Source organism: Formica exsecta, unplaced genomic scaffold, assembly GCF_003651465.1.
Source record: "Formica exsecta isolate Colony F162 unplaced genomic scaffold, ASM365146v1 scaffold233, whole genome shotgun sequence".
NCBI lineage: Eukaryota > Metazoa > Arthropoda > Insecta > Hymenoptera > Formicidae > Formica > Formica exsecta.
The window spans coordinates 1,120,443-1,137,117 of NW_021849616.1; the positions used below are offsets into that span (position 1 = coordinate 1,120,443).

Genomic DNA, 16,675 nt, shown 5'->3' on the forward strand with positions numbered 1-16,675 from the left:
ATATTAATTACGTATCATTATTTAATATCGTTAAATCATAAATACGTTCTGTATGTGAAAGCAATAAAAAAAATCTCGATAAAAATAATATATTGAGAGAGAAAATTACATTTAATTATATCATTTAATAATTTTTCAAAGTTATATCTTTGCTATTTGTATTAAAGAAAACTGAACTACAAGTGTGTGGCACATATACACACACAGATTAGTGGTAAATCTAACTAACGACGCATATTAAAAAGGACTTAAAATAAGTTGAGAAAAATAAATGGTAATCCACTGGTATCGATGAATTTATTGCATCGGATTGATTCATATTTACAACAGGGACACATACATATGCATTTTCATCTACTCTACCGATTATCTACATATATAACTTTTCATTTTTAATTACGCTTGATTAATTCACCGCGATTACCTGCCGCTTATCTAGCTCGCACAATACATGTACAGACAAAAGTCCGTTACGGCCCGCTTCGTTAAAACAAATTTTCAACACACACAATAGTTATCCTTGTTGTATAATCAATTTCGTTTCATTACGCGGTGTTTCAGAACTTATTTTACTTCATAAACAAAAATAGCGTTTAGTTTGCCTTTTTTCAATTACGGAACGTAAATAAAAATGCATAGATGGATATACGAGTTATAATAATAATAATCTTTTTATAAACATTCTTGATTCTATTGCAAAGCTCTTAATGATCGTAGTCATATTAGCCACAATGATCATGATTTAGCTCTAATAATTACAATAATAATAATAGTGACCAATATTTTATTTTCTATCTATAATTCGCTTAAAGCTACTATCACACCGATTTATACATTTGCCTAAAAGTAGATAGATATGCGATCAATGTGTAAAATCGCTCCGTATGTCCACATAATTGTAGATTCTTTTATCTATTTCGCGATATAAAAGAATCTTCTTTAACCTTCGTGTTCGATTATACATCGATCTTGTCTCAATAAAATAAAAATCTTTTTAATATACAATTTCTTGTTAAAAATAATAATGACGAAAAAATACGCAGTTTGTCTCGGAGATTTTAAAATATGAATTTGTTGATTTATTTAAGTTACTGTCGTCAGCATTTCTGAGAAGATTGGATCATTTCATATTATATCAATTTCTGTTACAAAAGTTTACAATTATAGAAAAAACATAAGAATATTAGTTTCAAAACACATTTAAAGTATTATATTAAAAATAAATAGATATATAAAAGAATATTGATTTAATTTTTGCAACAAATACAAATATAATATTTTCAAAATCCTCGTCGGACAAACGCATATTTATTCTAAATTTTTATTTCTGTTACACAACAGAGCAATTAACACGTAATGGAACTCGAGGGTAAACACTGCGTGAGATCTGGACGAATTTTTGATAAGTCTTTTGGACGATTTCATCTTACTCTCTCTGTCAGTCTCTGTGTTGAGACAGCCCTAATTACAAATCACTTTACTAATATCTCTCGTCCATCGTTTACGCGTTAACGTATTTGCTTTGCACATATATATATTTACAAATATTTACATACAAGTATGATAAGCCCGCAGGAGTCCATTGATGCAGTCATCGATGCCCAAAATCGATCATTAAAACCCTCTCCAATTGACGAAGGGACTAATAGGGCAACTGCATTTTGTTGGTTTATGAAATAATATGGTTGATTTCATTCACGCTACGAATTATTTGCAATATCCAATACGCCATCTGATAAATATCCCGTAAAATCACATATTGAAGTTTTATCCATAGACTGTTACAACGCGTGCAATCCAATCGGAAGTCTGACAATTATATCTCTATTTACAGTGTATCCTATGAAGGTTAATAAAATGTAACGTAAATTGAGTCAAAAATTTCTAACGATAAGATATTATAAAAATGTGAAAAAATCAATTTTGTGGTACAATATTTTTATATATAAATATAAAAGAATAAATTTGATCAAATTTAATTAACGTATCGGTTATGTTATAAAAATAGATAACTATAGATACCGTTATCTCGAGATATAAAAGTAAGAAAATCGAGTGATAATTTCATTTAAGTCATTACTTCAATTCATTATTTTGCTTTCAATTGAACTTTAATCTCAATTTTGTAAATGCAGATGAACAACCAACTGTCAAATTTTAGCGAACAAATTGTCAATATTATTTCTTGTTATATTAAAACTTTTGTTGCACTTACAAGAGATCTTATCGGTTCTCAATCACGTTTTCAATGTTGCATATATTTTCAGCTATGTAATATGTCGTGAATGTATTTTCCGATCGTCGTGACAAAAGCGGGATATATTTTGTCCAAGTAAAAGGTATCGGACGCGGATTCTTTGGCGTTTCGTGTGCTCTTCATTTGGAGGTTTGCGCTAATTGGCCCATGTCAGCCGAGTAGCAAGGCGAGCCGAGAATGAGCGGATACTGTGTTTTTCTAGGATAATGCATGTTTTCGCTCTGTCACAACATCTTACTGAGAGAATGGTAACTGGTAGATCCAGGCGGGGGAAGTATAAACGGATTGACAATGGAGTGTTCCGGACCGTGGTATACTGACGAGTAGCCCGACTGCTGGTTATGACTCTGACCCGAGGCGTCCAATCCGCTGAGCACCGGCGAGCCCGCGTCGTGCAGCTTCCTCATGTGCTTCTTCAGGTCGAAGTTCCTGCAGAAGCCCTTGCCGCATATCTTGCAGGAGAACGGTTTCTTGTCGTTGTGCGTGTGCATATGGAAAGTAAGATTGTAGATCTGGTGGAATGCCTTGTTACAGATGTTGCATTTGTACGCCTTCTCGCCGCTATGCGTTAACTTGTGATTCTTGTAGTTGCCCTTCTGATGAAAGCCCTTGCCGCAAAACTCGCAGACAAACGGCTTAAAATTGGCGTGTATTCGCGTGTGGGTGTTCAGGGTCGAGCTACGATTGAAAGCCTTTCCGCAGGTCACGCATTTGTGCGGCTTCTCGGCGGTGTGGATGATCTTATGCCGGCAGAGAGTGCTCGCTTGCCGAAAACCTTTGCCGCAGATTTTGCAGACGAACGGCCGGGCGCCCGTATGCACCGGCATGTGTCGCGTAAGATTGTAGTGCGCGTTGAAAACCTTGCCGCATTCCGGGCAGGTGAAAGTCTTTTGCTTAACGGTCCCGAGCTCGCTGCGCGGTGTCGGACTCTTCTTGCCGCGCTGATTCTCCGGCGACATGCTGGCGAGACTGAGCCTCGAGGAGGCTTCCTGAATGGTCGTTGGGGGTGGCGAGCTCTGCGTGACCGATGGTGTTGAAGCGGGTGGACCCGGAAAGGCCCTTAATAAGGGACTAGGATAGTACAGCGGATAGTACTTGGACAATACGGGGTAATGCTGCAGCAGATCCTGATGCCTTAGAGTCGGTACGTACTTTTCGAACGCCGATTTCAGATGCGCCGAATATGAGGGAGAAGAGATGCTCGGTGGTTGTTGTAAAATCGTCGTCGTTGTCGTTGCTGGTACCGTTGACGGTGGGGGTGGAACCTGATTAGCGTTCTGCTCGGTCAGTCGCTTGTCCGGCTCCATGATCTTCGCGATAGAGAATGTGAGATTACGGCTGGGCGTCGGGGAGGTCACCCTCTCGGGCGGCAGGCTCGTCGGTGTCTCGGTCGCCATTGTGCTGCCCGTTGCGAATGGTTGCATGGTAAGCCTGCAATGAAAATACTGACTGTTAGACGGTATTTCCCGGGGCGTCGGGATTTTCATGGTCGAGGGTGAATCGCGCAGAGGGGTTGGGAAGAACACTCCCTATACTTAACGCCGCCTACTGACTGATTTCTGCCAGGAGTTTAACGCTCTGCGAGTATTTTGGGTAAGGAAAGTATTCTTTCTTTAGAAATATAGAATTCTTATATGTTACATGCTTTCATTAGCCACGATTAAAATATAATATTGATGAATATATTTTTTACTTTGTATATAAGCATGCTACGATAATAGATTAATTTAAATAATATATATTATCTGTTTTACTTAAATCAAATTCAATAATTTCTTTTCACGTACTTTATATTTTCTCAATTAATCAACATAAAAAAGATGCCCATAGAGATGCTACTAAAAGGGATAATACAATATATTCATATATATAAATGCTTTCTGATTATTAACCTAAATATGCAAATTTAATTTGTTTCTTCAAAATTTTATTTTTTAATTTAAGGTAATATAAGAAAGCGAAATACGTATAAAATACGTAAATATAATAAGAAGTTATTCACGAGATGAAGATATTAAAACGTCTATTATTCATTGATAGTACATTCAATGTGCACGGTACTTTACTAATCGTTCAAAGAGGGAATATGCAAATAATAGCGATCAATTTGACGACTTCGAGGACCGCCAGTACTGGCGATTCTCTCTTCGCAGCCCCACATTAGTGTTTTAGCACACACCGAAACCCACATGTCTGTAAATCCGAATGTGAAACATATGCTACAGCTATTATATCCACTCAATTGAACTTTGCGTTTGCAGAAAAATAAAAACGACGAGGATAAGTAAACGTCGACTTTGAACAAGAAAGTGACGATTTCTGCTGTTTTCTAAACGCTGCCAATGTTTTCCTACATCATTTTCTGTTCGTAAACGCTACCTCTTTAATGACTTTAATCGAAAATGTTGAAACCACCATTTTTAATATATTTAAAAAAATTAATGTTTTTGATATTACATAAAAATTTTGTGTTATTCACAATTTTATCTTATTTCAAGTTTCTCTCATGATAGAAAAAACTACAGTATAAGTAAAAAATGATGTGTGATACAATCTACTTTATTTTTATGAAATTATTTATATTATTTATATGAGATACGCGCTATTTGTAACATAGCTAAAATATATATTTTTAGTATATTTTCAAATACTTGATGATAAAAGATGTATTTTTCACACATCTTATTATCAAAATAAATATTTAATAAGATATAGATATTTAAACGTGGGGAGGGGATGTCAGCTGTATATGTGAGCATACTGTATATTAAACATATGTAATATGGGAGCAGGGAATGAATGACAGAACTGAATGAGACGCGAAATGGTCAGCACAGTAGAAGAGCAAGCTTTCCCGGAGGTATCGCGAAAGGTTTGCACGTCGAAAAGTAGAAATGTTTGCTCCGTGGAATGGCGTTATGTTTGGACTTGGAATGACGGCTGGAATTGGATGGGATTTCGTTGGCTATTCCACGAAATACTCCCAGCGCGATAGTCGTCGGATCTTAATTCAAGATTTACGATAGAACGAGTCTGATTGGAACAAGTATAACTAGAAAGCCACGTTTTAATATTTTACTTCTGCTAAAAAATGGAAAATTACATTAATACATTTTCTTTTCTAAATGATATGTAAAAGCTCTTTTATTATATATTTTATTGATAAATTTTTTATTTTACCTTTTTATCTTTCGTTTAACGTAACTCAATGATCGGTATCTATTTTAATAAGAGGATATTTTCTAAAGTTTTTATTGGATTATAAGTATCTTTTAACTATCTTTCTGTAAAATTATTATGGTTCTTATTTTATTTTATGTATTAAAAACATTAATTTTTATTTGTCTACTTGCATAATTTTGCAATTATTATTGTTCGCGTATATGGATAAAAAATTTACAATGTACGCTTAAATCCTTATCAAATTTCATAAAGATGTTTCATCTTTTAAAATAAATTAAAAACATATATTTCTAGTAAATTTAAATATATAATTTCTTATAAAATCAACAATTCATTCTAATCATCCATAATTTTATTTCTCGTCACGAAATCCCGCATCATAATGCGGCACATTTACGCTCCAACTTTTCTTGCTTTTGTATGCCCCGCTAGAAATTTTTCCGAAAAGCTCAAAAGAGTGAATTTACTGGATGGAACGCAGTGGCCCTTCGCAAGTCCCGCCCATCGTCGGGTGCCTCTCGATTGTCCCTCAGTCGAAGGCAGCCCTAATAACCGGCGCAACCCGGTAGGAAAAGCTACCCCCGGTGTGAGAAGCGAGACTCGAGCAGGGAAAAACGGTCTTGCCTCGCAACGTGATTCGAAACCCACCCCTGCCGCCTATAGAAAAGCGCCGACAACGTCGACGCGACGCCAGCTTCCAGCGCCATGGAAGGGCCTAACCGTCGACCGAAGTGTACCATCGACAAAAGGACGCGATTATGTATCACGCGAAGGCTCTTCTTGGAGCTCTTCCAACGTAAGCTCGAAGCACCCGTCATCTCTCGCGTCACTTTGCGTCTTTGTGACTCCGTCGTGTTTTTCTCTCCGTTTCTCTCTTGCTGCTACACTTTTGTTTTATTGAACTGTGACGTAATATTGATTTTGGTTTCATAGGTATTTTACAAACAATTAATATTTTTAAAGTAAATTTTGTATGCCTTAAAAATTTGACATTTTTTAATAATTTTATTATATTCTCGATATATTAAGTTGATCATTTCTAAGATACATTTTGATATGTTTCGCTCTTTTTTTCTGCCGTTCTATTATTTCATTGCTAATAACTTTATCTCTTTTCTTATTTATTCTTTTTTTTTATTTCTTACTCTTCATGCCCTACTACGATATTTATTCTTTTTTTTTCATTTTTATTCACTGTTTCTCACTGTTATCACTCTTAATTTTATTTTCTTATAAATGTGCAACAAATTATGATTCTCTTCTATTTTCTATTAGCCCTCTTTCTTAAATGTCTATCTATTTTCTATTTCTCGCACGCGCTACCCTCTGCCTGTTCTCTCTCTCATCGATCCCTCTTATTTTCGTATTTTCTACTCTATTATTTTTTCCCTCTCTCACGCACTGTCATTTTCTTTTCTGCTTCATCTCCCTTCGTGCTCATCGCCTTCTCTGTTACTCGTCTCTAACATTATCTTTGGTTCTCTTCTCACACTCTCCTCATTCACACGCTTCTCCCTCCGCTGTCTTCACCCTGCCTCACTCATCCTCCTTCCCATTCTCACGCTTCTCCCTCCATCTCTTTTACTATCTTTCTGCCCCCTATACTCTCACTCCCTCCCTTGTCGCACGCTACCTGAAACTATACTTTCGTCCTTCTCTTGAGTATCGCGTCAATCTGTATCTCCTTCCCACTATCCTCTTCTCGTTTCACTTCAGTCGACAGGGATAGCAGAGTAAGCCGCTACCGACGGAGGGGATGAACGAGAACAGATTGGTGGAGGCTATCATCGGTCGCCCGAGGGTGCAAGAAGCGAGGGGTGGCGAACCGCATCATGGTGGGGGCTAGCATTGTTACAGTACTTAACGAGCGGCCGTGGCAATCAGTATCGTTCCCCGCTACCGGGACCCGTGGCACCCGGCAATTCTACCAATTTATATCAATCCCAGCCGAAGTATGGCCGACACGCAGCCAGAGACCATTTTGTTTTCTTAATGCCACTCGACCCAATCGACAATGTGTCCCACGCGATCGTCAACGCGGCCATTTGCTCCTTTCGGAGCCTGATGTATTTTCGCGAATTATTCTCTCTACGCGCGATAAAAAAGTATGCTGACCGAATAATCATACGATCACACACAGATAGAAAGTCCAAATGGGGATAAAATTATATGTCAAACTTTAAAATGTTCTGGCAATTAAAAAACATGTATAATAACAGGAAAGAGGCATAACAATATTCTATTGTTAGCAACTATGTTTTTGCATATATATGGAGTACAGGGTAGGAGAATTTAATATTTCAAATAGAAAGCATGCGCAATATTGTATAAATATTCATATTGCGTGACATATTTTTAAAATTGCTTCTTTTAATATATAATTTTTTATATTTCGGGACATTGTATATCTGATATATGAATTTATTATAGTGTACATTGAGTGCGTAATTGATTAAACATATTTGCAAAATATAGATTCTATCTGCGTATATAAAAATATTACTAAGTAAAAATATGAAAAATATTTTAAAGAATCGTATGTCAATCCTCTCTTGCTAGAAATGTTATATTTTTAAATAGTTTACGAGAGAGAAATGAATTGCGAAATAAACTTAACATCGAGGAACAAAATGTTCATAACGAGTGTTGCAAGTTTTGTATAAAAGACGCGCGGACTACGCGAAGCTAAGAGCCAGCTTTCGTGACTGGCTCAATAACGCGGCAACCCCTTTGCGAGCGAGCGATCTATCTACCGTTAGGGATTAAATCGCGGACGCTAAATGTACAAAGTTTACCGATGTGGTTACAAACGATCCGAAGAATCCAATCATCTCCAGTAAACTATTAGCGAACGATGAGCGGATAGCTACGAACTTAAAGAAAGTTGAAGAGACTCGAAGGAACTTGAAATGGCTTTGCAAATTTGTTCGTCTCGTTGTCGATCTGCTAATTACCTTTCTCTACCCTTCGATCCCTTTCGACCATCAGGATTTCGTTCTCTTATTCACTTTCTATCATAATCAAAGAAACAATTAAGATATTACACTCAACTGGACGTCGTTTCACCGTTGCTTTTACCGTGAATACTTTTTAGGCTCGTCCCCCGACTTGCAAATGCGACTGTCTAAGGATCGCCAGTTATCTTTCTTCGAGTTTCTTTAGATCTTCTGTGACTAATGCAGTAAAAGAGCGGTATCACTCTTATTATTGAATTGTTCTTTCTATTTGCACACGCTTCTTTCTTGCATTAATTTAAAGCTCTAAGAATAATGTAAGAAAATATTATATAATAATAAAACAAGGAATGTTTATAATTATTTTACAAAAATAATAATAAATGGTTAGTAAAGATAATTGTAAATCCGCATAAAATAAATCAAATCCAAATTTTTGTTAGCTTAGTTTTGAGATATTTTTTTACATCTTATTAAGCGTTTACAAAAAATTATATATAATTTATATAACTCATAATGTAATTGTGAACAAATTTTCTAACTTTATTAACATGTTTTTGAAACAAGAATGTAACTAAAATTTTAATTGATGATGTTTTTCACAGCTTCGCAAAGACATGCATCTAGTTAAAATAGTTGACCCCGAAACAGTAGGCGTTGTGATTCGAATCAGTGAATCCCTTGTATGAACATTCTGGAATAAGAGGGTGAAAGTGGGCGGATAACGATTTCGCGTGTACAAGGTGCATCAATCACCGCGGCCTTCTGTGAGTATACCTGCTCATGAACTCAGACGCCCATCACTCTTCACCGTTAAGTGGCGATAAGGGAATAAGGTGCGCCACAAAATTCCTTACTCGACCTTTTCTATGAATTACGATCCTAGTTTCAAAGTATTGTTTGTTTTAATTTAACTTACAATTCTCGAATATACAACATACGTTGAAAGTGTGAATTTAGTTCTTTTATATAATAATAATACAATATTGTATCACATATTAATCCATTATAAGTTTCAGTTAAAAGGTAAAAAGAAAAGAGATTTATCTTTATCTTAATTTACATTAAAATTTATCCTAGAAGTTGTAGTAAAAATGACATAATCAATGCAAATTTCATAACAATTTTGGTAATAACATCTCGTAATAACATTGAATCACATATGAAAAATATTCATGATTTTCTTTTGTAGCCGGAAGAAGAAATTTCCCTTTAAAAAGTATCGAAAATTCTTGAAATGTTCGTCGTTTTGAGTCAGGCCTATTAAGAAATTCTCTCTCATTGTTCCATCTCCGATAGTCAACCTTTCGTGATACGGCGCGTGAACGGTTGACATATAATTAGCATTTGGGGCAACGAAGGCTTGGGCTGAGGATGACAGGAAGCACAATGCACGCACCCTTGGTTTGTCCTCTGTCCCATAACTCGGCCACAAACCCGCCCTCCGTATTCCATTCAGTTGACGAGACGTAAGCCGTTTCGAAATTAGTCAGTTTAATCGTCTATAAGGTCGCACTTTTACACACGTCTTTAAAAATCGCGTATATGATAATCGCGACATCACAGTGAATTTTGTAGAATTCAATTAGATAAGCGGCAAGTACTTTAATACTTGTAATAAGTTTGAAGATAGATATTAATGAAAAAAAATATGTATAAAATTTTTATCAATTTGAAATATAAAATATTCTAAAAAAATTTATATTTCAATCAGATTGGGAGGGTGTTGTTTGTAATATCAACATTTCTCTCCCCATATTGATGATTCTTTATTAATAATAATCCCATTAGATATATAAACTACTCATAATATAAATAGCAGTCTAAATTAAAATTCATGAATTTTCAAATTATCTCAAAATTTCTTTAAATATTATATTTTATAAATAATGCACACACGGTAATGAAAGTAGGAAAAACAGGAAATTGACTTTCGATAAAACTTTCAAAGCACATATTAATGCAAGCATGAGTACATTGCAATAATGTCTTTACGTAAATCGAGACGAACTAGGACTGAATTTCAAAGTTTCACGTTATGAGGAGAGTCCGCAGAGGAGGGTGATTTAAAGTTAATTGGAGAGCGGCGACGCAGCGGTGAGGGGTATGGAGGAATAAATTGCGAGTCGGCAAATCAGGGGATTGGTGTATTCCGACGGTATTCCGGATTAAGTCGTTCGGTTATATGCCGTTTACATTGCGTCCCGGCAGTCTCTCCCGAATCATTCGGGGGAATTGCTTAATTTTAAGAAAGTTCCCCCGTTAGATTTGCCAAGTTGGACTTTGACATCCGACCAGCGGAATCGAGAACGTGTCGTTGAACGCACAACTTATAGTCCAATTTACGACAATTTTATTACTTCAAAAAATATAAGAAAATTTAATTACAAGAATAAAGTTTTCCGAATATCCGCAAAATATATTATTATCAAATAGATTATATATATTATCAAATAAATTATGAATTAAATAATCTCAAGAGTTATTTGAGAGAGAGATATAATAATTGAAATTATTCTTTATGAAATTTTTTTAACCAATATATCATTCTTTTCGATAAAACAATTCTTTTATACTATAATTAAGAGAATTTTTCATCTCGAATGATTAGATCATGGATATATATTTATCGGGATATATTGTAAAATTATTATAATGTTAATATATGATCGTTAATGAGCAACACAAATGTGAAAACTGAAAGTTCCGGGTATCGATGGAAATAACGATTCAAAAGTGAGATTTCAGTCGCACGAATCGTTAGAGCCGCACATATGAGCAAACGTTAAGGGTCGAAAAAAAATCGGTGCTCACGTGCGTGCCCGGATGAATGCGAGAGGCTTTGCAAAATGGCAACGGGTCCCGCTGGGCTCGATACATGCGCCCGGAATTCACCGGTGTTCGACATGTCGTCGTCGAGTCGTGGCCAAGAGAGGAGTTGGCGGGGGGTTCACAGCTGCGCAGTCTACGGGGGGTTAGTGTTCTCTCCCACCCGACGACTGTTGCAGCCCCCGTTGGAGCACCGGAGGCACCTCGTTATCACTGATTCTTTTTTCTCGTTCTTCCTTTTTCAACCTGAACCCCATGCGCGATCGGTTGCCTTCATAATCGCGCCGTAAACTCGTCTTCGTTTCCACGAAGAATTGAATACTCGACGCGTAATTTGTGTCAACGATAAAACAATTGTACTATATCGCGCGTGCATGTGCAGGCGCACGTCGGCTTTTAATTTAACAACGTCTCGAATGCGACATCAAACACTATCATTTTAGCATAAGGCCTCATATATATAGCATCATTAATTTTTTCACTCGATAATATCAAGATCCTTAATAACCGTATACATCCGTATGCAAATTTGAACGTGCGATTGCGAATGCTATCATTGAATGTTGGACTTCTTGGTTGAATCGCGTAATACCGTAAACTCGACGTTATAATCGTAAACGTGACACAATCGCAGACCACGGAGCGATTAATTGAGCCCGTAACCCGCGTCCTCGAACGGAGATGCATAAATTCTGACGGGAATCGTTTCAACATACGTACAGTACACGTGCCGATCGCCAATGCTGCGCTCGTTTCGTATTTTCGGCATAGTACGTATTCTCCGTGTTCCCTCTTGACAATGGGTTGGGTAACTCGAGACCATCAACCTTCGTAATGACGATCGGTCGCTGACGATCATAATAGTCGCGCTGAATAATGAGTGGGATAAAAGTCAGGGAAACAATTGCCTGACCATTGTCACTTCGCGGCCCATTCAGACCACCCTACATGCATGCCCGCTTTCGTCACGTACGCTTTTGCCGAGGGAACTGCAAACGAGACCGGAATTGAAAATTTCCGTAATACCGCGAATAAAACAACAAGGTTTAGAAAAAACTATTATTATAGCGAAATAGAATTCTTTGTAGTACGATTTCAAACGGCTTGAAAATTTAATTATAATTTAAGATATTTACATAGTAACATCTCTAGAATAATATACGTCATTTATTTATTATTTTTCAAATTAAACATTATTATTTAAATAAATCTTGAGTGGCCGGCTCGTTGTACATATTCGCACAATATTCCTTGCAGCATTTTTCTCGTCGCGTTTTCAGCCATCTCCACTAAACCGGCTGAGACAATGAGCAGCAAAAAAGGGGTTTTGCGTGGCGCAAGGCGAACATACACAAACGCACGGGGGCGTATGCCGCTTCCGCTCTCGCCATTCAATCGCGATCTCGATTCTCGAAGGAAGAATGGACCATAAACCCGATACCCGGAGCACGGTAGACGACGTTGCAAAGGTGAGCCGGGGACCGGTGCCGGAAGTCTCGCGTGCCATTTGCCTCGTACGATATACTTATACGCGTCTTCGGGAATCATGGTAAGATGAATAGAGATCTCCTTGAGTGGCGCGTGCCGGCTGCCATCGGGAGACGATATAGTGAGAAGAACAAACAGCATTTTCAGCAACTTGGAGCTGTTATACAACAAGTTTGATTGGATGCCACTGTTCTAAATGAATTGATATAAAAAAATATGCTATCTTATAAATGTCTTCGTTAACAAGATATCTTAATGACACTTTTAACGTAGTTTTATAAACAAATTTTCTCCTCATTTATTATTTTCAGCAACATCACAAAATAACACTATTAAAATTAAAATATAGATTTTAAATATTATTGGATTAGATTTTCTTGTGTATGTGTGTATGTAATTTAAAGTTAATTTGTTGTGATGCTAGATTCTTGAATCCTTAAATCTTTAACTTTTTAAATCGTAAAATTTCGAAATCTTTATATTGTAAATATTAAATTTTTAAAATTTTATATTGTTTCTTCTTAATTTTTATTAATAACTTGTAAATAAAAACGTTTTTATCGCAACTTTTACCGTTCAATCGAGTAAATCACGAGAACTTATGGCAAAGAATACGTGATTCTTTATTTCATGACGGACGAAAGGATAAAAGCCGAGTGGTCGAGACGCGTCGTAAGATAGGTTGAATCGAGGATACTTCAATCTCGGAAGGTGTTCGATGATCGATTCGAGTAGTCGCGGGGACCCTCAATAGCGCGGCTTAGTTGCCGAGGAGTGTGTTACTGGCGGATTTGACGTGCTTATCAATGGATCACCGACGTAATAGGCTGCACGCACCCCAAATCGAGCACATAACTGATATCTGATAAGGAAGCAATAGCCGTGACGATATTTGCGTGCGGCTATTTACATCCACGCCAAATATCTACTGTCGCATGCGATATTGTGTAATCTTGGAAACACGAAACAGTTCCACGAATAGACATCGCTAAATCTCGTGTGGTGTATGTCACGTATATAAAATACCAAAGAATTGATTTTCTTTCTTACGACCATAGTGAACACAAAGTTAAAATGTTATTTCTAGGGAAAATAAATTACAATATTTTTATAGAGTATAAATTTTTCTATCTTTTCTTTCTTTTAAGAGAAAATTTGATGTATATATATATTATTATAGAAAAAATTATTACATATGTAATAATCTGTGTAAAAAGTATAAATTATATGAAATAGAGAACTTTTTAATATAAAAAATAGGAAGAAAGGAGAGAGAGAAAAAAATTACAAATATAATCTTGAATAAATCCACAATTACAAGCTTGAATCTTTTCTAGGTCATTCTTTGTTTCATGAAAGAAGTTTAATCATTTCCAAAATGTTTTTTAACAAGAGACATTAATCATCGTCGCGATGACACTCTGATGTCCCTCGATACTTAATCTCTCACTCTTTTTTGAAATAAGTACCCGGGCGATTTCAACGGGACGAAGTGCCGGAAAGAACTGGTCCGATGGCTGCCATCTGCCACCCCCAAACCCCGGGGGTTTCTGCCGTCGGTCTCAGAAGCTCGAAACTCTCTCGCGAGTGGCTTGGACGGCTCAATGCCTTTAACCGTTCTCCTAACCGCCCCTGAGAAATCACCCCTCCTACCACGAGGCTTTATTCTATCACGAACCAGTGTGCACGGCGCTTTTCATACAAGATTATATAGGATATTGCACGTTAAATGTCACAATTTAACTCCTCGGGCTATACCGTCGACTTGCCAAACACCGAAGAAATTCTACGAAAATGATTTGAACGGAAATATGTTACAGAAAGAAGTATTAAACATATACATACAAATATAAATGTCTGATAAAATTGGAAAAATTTTTTTAAAAATATATAAAATTAATTAATCTTTTTATCGATTTACTTGTTTTAGGAGTTACAGATTACAATAACAAGATATATCGATATTAGCAAGAGAAACTATATTCATTAGTCTATCAATAGAACATGTTTTTGAATATTTAACAAATCGAATTTTTTTGCGAATTACCGAATTTCAACGTCTCTATTATTCGGCCGTGGTATTTTTCGGGCTTGCCAGCGATTTGACTCGGACGAAGCCGTAAATCGGTGTCAAATTGTCGGGCAAATAGAGGGCGGGGACGAGCCGGCGGGCGATATAAAAAGGCCTTATGTACAGCGTATGGCTCCTTGGTCGTTCCCCCCAATTCGGATCCGTGCAGAGGCGAAGGCAGCTGGCTCGTTTTGTGAATTCCATTTGAATAATTCCTGGTCGTCGTGGCGCGTGCCGCGCCGAGACCGTTCGCATCTTCTCTTGGATCCTCGCGCCAGGTTGGTCTTTCCTACGGTATATCGCAGCTTCCATTGGTCCGTCTCACGGGGAGACACGTGGCCGGATGTCGGTGTACATGTTCCATGCGCATTTCCGTTCGTCTCGGCGGAATAATACGTCTCGTCTCACACTGCAACTCCATCTCCTTCGATCGGGGTACTCCTTTGTTCGTTCTAGCAGTCTTTGCAGCCTCGAAGTTCACGCAAAGGCGTGTCTCGGGATCTTGAGAGTTATTGTAATTCTTTTATCGACGAAGGGGCATCCAGTTTCGTTCACTGTTAGCCGACTGTTTAGTCGGAGTCTTGTAAGTCAAGAAGCTTTTATTAAGTTATCTTAAGGGTTTTTATCTGTCGTACGTTTGTTTGTTATTTCAAGAAAAAAATTGTTTCTCTTATCTTTTGTAATAATTTTCAATCCCTTGATCTCTCATACAACAAACAAGATTCGGAAACCGTATAGCTCTTTTTCTCTAACCGTCATCAAATTCAATTGTGATTTCAGAAGGGGAATCCAAGGAGCGGCGACAGGGTAAGCCTATAATCAAAGTGACCACTCGACAATTTATGTGATAAATGGCGGAGGGTCGAAGAAGGGGATGTGGTCTACGTCGGCGGAGGTGAGAAGTTTATTTAAGACCAAATCATCCTTCGTCGATTAAGGTAAGAGAGGGTGCGTGCACGGGACGACAGTGAGATTGTCGGGACGAGGGGGGCGGAAGGGCGGTGAGGTCGGTACGTGTTATTGCTTGTATTGTGGCACAGCCCCTCGAGCAGCCGGCAGGGGTTGGTTTTAGTCGGCAAACTCTCCCCGGAGATTTCAAACTTCTCGTTGCCCTCAAACGGAATGGCGGGATGCGGATTTTGGCCGACAGCAGCTACTTGTCGGCCAATACGGAGACAACACTATCGAGTGCTGCGCGAACGTAAATTCTCTCTCTCTCTCTCTCTCTCTCTCTCTATGCTCAGTTATATATATATATATAAACAACAATTTTCAACCGTTACGATAAATATTGAAAACTATTCGCATGCACACACAATGTCCGTTAGAAAATTTTTTAGCCGAGGTTCTCTCGTTGACAGCAGATTAGAAGAGATTTCTACTTTAGAATCTTTACTTATAGTGAAACATAAATATAAATCGTTGATTTTATAACTTTTACCTCTTTTTTTACACTAAAGCTTTGACAAAATTTTAGCATATAATTTATACAGCATTATGTTTTAGGATTATAGAATGAGCGCTTGTTAATGATGCAAGATAAAATAAGGTAATAAGCAAGTAATTCTGCAAATAAAATAAATTCTTCACACACATATTTTATTTACAATTTGTTTCTTATATTTCAAGCAAGTTACTCGATTATATAAATAACATTATTTAATTAAACAGTGACAAATACTTTAATGTACGTATAAAATACTGCTGAATCTTGAGTAAAAGATTCAAAATACAGAAAAAGAAAAAAGAGAAACAAGAGAGAATAAAGAATAAAGAACTTGCTTTAAATCAAGAACTTGTAAGGCTTATCGTTAGTTTAAATTTAAGATTATCTAAAGAAGAAGTAACAAATCACGGGCTTATTTCACTCCTGAGCTCTCCCCCCCCCCCGCC

General features: G+C 37.1%; 1 protein-coding gene across 1 annotated transcript in view; it reads right to left on the reverse strand.

The window, feature by feature from the left end:
• Window positions 1-280: 280 nt before the first annotated feature.
• LOC115235742 (fez family zinc finger protein erm-like) overlaps window positions 281-16,675 on the reverse strand; it is a 29,173-nt gene continuing 12,778 nt past the window's right edge. The window contains exon 2 of the mRNA XM_029807689.1: window positions 281-3,688. Within this exon, the coding sequence (XP_029663549.1) occupies window positions 2,482-3,681 (1,200 nt within the window). The 5' untranslated portion in view covers window positions 3,682-3,688 and the 3' untranslated portion in view covers window positions 281-2,481. The remainder of the gene's footprint in view (window positions 3,689-16,675) is intronic.